At 46.8% G+C, this 4820-nt stretch overlaps 1 protein-coding gene across 1 annotated transcript in view; it reads left to right on the forward strand.

Moving 5' to 3' along the window:
• LOC102241214 (galectin-10) overlaps positions 1-611 on the forward strand; it is a 4574-nt gene extending 3963 nt beyond the window's left edge. The window contains exon 4 of the mRNA XM_014531697.1: positions 423-611. Within this exon, the coding sequence (XP_014387183.1) occupies positions 423-536 (114 nt within the window). The 3' untranslated portion in view covers positions 537-611. The remainder of the gene's footprint in view (positions 1-422) is intronic.
• The last annotated feature ends 4209 nt before the right edge of the window (positions 612-4820 follow it).

A 4820-nucleotide genomic window follows, 5' to 3' on the forward strand; every position in this document is an offset into this window, starting at 1 on the left:
TAACAAAGAAACAGAATTTCCGGAGGAGGAGGCCCAGAAATCAGGATTTTTAAAAAGATTCCCAGGTGATTCTAATGTGCAGCCAAGGTTGTGAACCACTAAATTAGCCTATGATACTCTATGCAAGACCCAGACTCCCAATTCATGAAACAGATCCTGGCCAGAGGGAAGCCCAGGCAGACATAGACACTGCTACATAATGTGCTAACATCTGTGGAAGAATGAGAGAAACACAGAAAATAGGGTGAATAACTGTCTGAAATCGTCACAAAAGGAATGCTCTAAAAAGAAGCAGGTGTGTTGGATTTTAGAGTGTGACTAGGACTTTCTGGTGGATGGTGCATGTGTAGGATAGAAACGGAAAGGAAGACGGCAAGTTTGTTTGGTGGCATGCTATTTTTCTGACACATACTGTCTTCCAGGTAACAGTAAATGGTCGCCAATGTTACACTTTTCCCCATCGACTTGACCCAGCATCTGTGAAGATGATCCGGGTGTGGAGAGACGTCTCCCTGACCTCAGTGACTGTCATTTAGAGAAGGATGTGACCAGACTCCCCGTTGTCAAGGAGGTCCCTCCACCTAAGTGACTCTGTGGTTCCCAGAGCTAACAACATGGGTTCTCACCCTTCCCCCACACTCGGTCATTAAAACTTCTGAAAACATAACAAGATTTGCTTCTTGCTTTAGAGGGAAACGAGAGAGGGGAAAAAAGAGTATGTGGTTATCAGCAAGAGGGGTGTGAGAATATTGTGGGAGAAATCATTGTATCAAAGTGGATAAACATTTCTCTGATACAAGGAGTGAGTATCAGGCTCATGAAATATCTGAAGAGACTTTGGAACCATATTCTTATGATGTAGTGCTTAGGATATGTTAGAAACTCTGGAGCAAAATCCTTCCCCAATTTCACATAGCTAAACTAAGAATTTAGGCTTCTCTCTAGTGCTATAATTGGTGATTTGATGAAGAAACTTTGTATTTTGAGGAAAATCCGGTGAAGAAAAGTCTTAATTCTTCCTTTATGCTAAGAATTTTTAATTTATATTGACACTGTGCCTGGTTTTGTGTAAGATACAGTGGAAAATAAAGAAAACGACAAGGCCAGCACTTACAATTTCTTTTAACCATCACCTGAGGATATATTTTTATTGATTTTGACAGAGAGAGAGAGAGAGAGAGAGAGAGAGAGAGAGAGATCAATGAGAGAAACATCAATTGGTTGCCTCCCATATGTGCCCTGACTGGGAGCTGAGCCTGCAACCTTTTGGTGTACAGGATGATGTTCCAATCAACTGAGCCCCCCAGCCAGGGTGCATTTAAAAAATTGTAATCCAAGGACGATTTGAAGAACCAAAAAATTTGCCCCAAAGATTTTTCTATTATTCAAACAATTTCAAGATTTTTCCAATTTATGTGGGCAGAAGCCTGGGGCATGTTTCGTAATGAATTGTCACCATTTTAGACCAGGGAGGATAAAATTTGTTATTAAAACAGGAACAATATATACACCCGGATGCAGTGACCAGACTCTGGTTTTGATGTTGTCTCACTTAATCATTACAGAATAACAAACCTCCCCCAAATATATTGGTTTACAACAATAATTTATTATTATCTCCGTTTTGCAGTGTTATTGCACTTATATGGGTAGCATATTATGTGGCCTTAATCAAATTGCGGTGGGAAGGGAAGTTTTCTGATGGATGCTTTCCTCATGTCTGATACTTCACTTGGGCTGGCTGACATAGATGGGGGCTGGCTGTTTATTTCTCTTCACATGACCTTCATGGTTGTCTTAGACCTCTTCAAATCACAGAGATCTCAGGGGGTTGGGACTGGCTTCTGCCACAGAGAACCCTTGAAAAGGCTCAAGCAGAAGATGCAAGGTGTAATGGGACCTAACTCTAGAAGTCATGCAGTGTCACTCCCATAACATCCTATTGTTAAAAAGTGAGTCAGAGAGACAGCCATAATCATGTGGAGAAGACTGCACCAGGGCATGGGTATGTTGCCTTGTGATCCATGACCAGTTATCCTAGACTAGTACTGTTCCACCATCATGCTCCAGAGACACTAACACTTCCCACATACTCCGAACTCTGATCACTCTCCAAGGAATTCCAAGTGTAATACAGTAACAGCAACAAGCTCAGGACAGAAGTTCAGGATTTCACCATTTAAACCAGGACCTGGGGCTCACGAAGTGAACTGAGTATAGCTTCTGGGGTGCAGTTCTTTTCAATGTGTGCACTAATGGGGCAAAATACATCATACACACCAAACCTACATGCTGAAACAGACACAGCATGAATGCAATACACATTTTCAGAGGCAGCAATAGGGGATGTATAGCAGCCACAGCTTCATATCACATATGACAACCAGTCAGGCTCATATCTACCCTTCTCTCTAGGACTGTTTTCTCTGTAGCGATTGAGTCCACCCTCCATTCTCAGCTTCTTTGAGTTCTTGCAAAGATGTCAGAACGACTACTCCAGGGGCATCAGCTTCTTAGCAAGTCCAGAGAACCACTTAACAGACCCAATACTCAGAAGACACTATTCCTAAAAACATACCAAGGCAGATATAAGAAAGTGGGGAGGAGGGGGTCATTGAGAGGGAAAGGGGGACATCTGTAATACTTTCAACAACAAAAATAAAACATAGCCTGGTACATCAAAACAAAGGAAAGTCTTCTGGAAATAGCCTCTTTGTCCACAAGGACTACCTCCACCTTCCAATCCCCCATTTATCACTTACCCACTCTGTGCCCCTCTGTCATTCCCTCCACACTCCAAGTTTACACTGCCTGAGTCCCACCCCTGTTCCTTCCCTTGGACCCCTTACCTTATCCTTCTTTCCACAAATGACCCCGATCCTCCCCAAACCGTCTATATAATTATGCCCTTTACCTTCTAATCCATATTCACCCTGGAATTAGAATCAATCCTGTGGTTCTGGTGTTTATTATCATTTTAATTGTTTAGAAACCTTTGCTTGGTCACATAGCATTAGACCACGCTCACTTCAGCCTGTGTGTGTGAGGACATCGGGCCCCAGCCGGTACAGCCAGATCAGGTGCTCCTCATCCTCAGTACAGGCAGATGGAGCAGACAGGAACGTTCTCAGCTTGGTGGCCCATGGCCCCCTGGGGTCTGGGTCTGTGAACCCAGGGAGGGTGGTGACTGTAAATTGGGGAAAGTCCTGGCCTTCAGCTTCCACCTCTCACAGAGCCAGTGAGGAACTGCGGTCACTCAGGGCTGAGTGCCATGAGGATTCAGGGGAAATGGGTGCAGCGCCCCCTCAACAAGCATCCCTCATCCTGAGAGCTGTTCAGACGGACTCTCCTGTTGGTCTCCATCAAAGCACAACAAGATGGAACTTTCCTTCAACCTGGCCTCCATTCGGAGTTCTGTGGTCCGTTGTTCCCGGTTGGCTTCAAAGTCAATCCAGCGGGACTAGGGATTGTCTACAGGGCGGGGCTCCCATCTCTGCCTGGATGCCCGGGCCCTGTGTGCTCACGTGCGTGTCGTTTAGCAGGAAGCCAGAGGTGAGACCCTGGGGTGAATGAATTACAGGTGCAGGTGTAGGGACCCCCCAGGAGGGTAGAGGCTCTGTGTCTCTCCAGGATGCTCCTCCCAGATGAAGTCCTGCTCACAGCTCAGTGCTGTGTCTGGGGGAACAGAGGCAAAATGTGCCCCTGGTCCAGGGACTCCACATCCTTTCAGGACAAAGTGCTGCTGCAGGTGGTTGGCCTGCGGCGGGCAGGGAATTGCCCGAAACCACAGGGTGAATGCGCGAGGGTGTGGAAGTGGGCACTTTCCCACCTGAATGACCTTGTTCTGATCTGGTGGTGAGTGGGGAGGGCGCCCTCGCCTGTGATGCGCACGCGCGGTTCCCAGCAGCTGGCGGCAGGTGGCGCTCAGGCTTCCTCTCCAGAAAAGCCCCAGGTTCCAGTGACTCCTCCACCTGCAGAAGATTCTGGGACCCTAAGGGCCTCTTTCCAGGGTCCTGGGCTTTATTTTCCTGCCCAGAGACCAACCCTCCATCCACGCTGGGCGGTTCCAGACCCTCCAGGCTCTGGGGCATCTTTTCCTCACTTGGGATCTCTTGGGATAAGTGGTGGACACCAATGTCCTCCCTCAACCCGGTCCCTCCTTAGGAAGCTGGGCTTCTGTGACCCCGGGTCCGGCCCCGTGCGCTGTAGTTCGGAGAGACCAGGACCTCGGGAAGGGCTTCCACGTCTGCTGGGCTGAACGCGGACAGTGGAAACGTCCTCAAAGAGGCGACATGAAAGTGGGTGACAGGGCCGTCGTGGGTCGAGGGGCTCACGGATTTGCTGATGCAGAGGGCGGGCATGGCGCAGATCCTTGGGTCAGGCGAGTTTGAGTAGCATTCAGGGCTCATCAGACTGGGGATTTGGTGTTTGATTTTCAAATCAGATTATATGGACACTTCTAAGAGTGCACACAGAAAATACGTGCAAATAGAGACCTCAAAAATGTCCCACCACATTTCAATGGGGAAAACATTGCATTTGGCTTCCAATTATATGCTTCATGTGTGTACTTTCACACACGAGAATGTTTTTCAGTGAAAATGTTTTAAAGATGTTTTCAAATTTTTTCCCAAAATATATGGCAAAAGCGTTTAACCATAGAAAGGTGAAGCCACCCACTAAATGGAAACTCGGTGAGCAAAGTCATGGGCTCTGTAGGCTAGGGTTTTCTCCAGCTCTCATTTGATTTTCCTTTTGCACATCTATGATGGGAAACACAAATATTTGGTGTAAGGATCTGTTTATTTTTCTTCTTCTTA

The sequence above is a fragment of the Myotis brandtii genome, unplaced genomic scaffold (genome assembly GCF_000412655.1).
Source record: "Myotis brandtii unplaced genomic scaffold, ASM41265v1 scaffold8208, whole genome shotgun sequence".
Taxonomy (NCBI): Eukaryota; Metazoa; Chordata; class Mammalia; order Chiroptera; family Vespertilionidae; genus Myotis; species Myotis brandtii.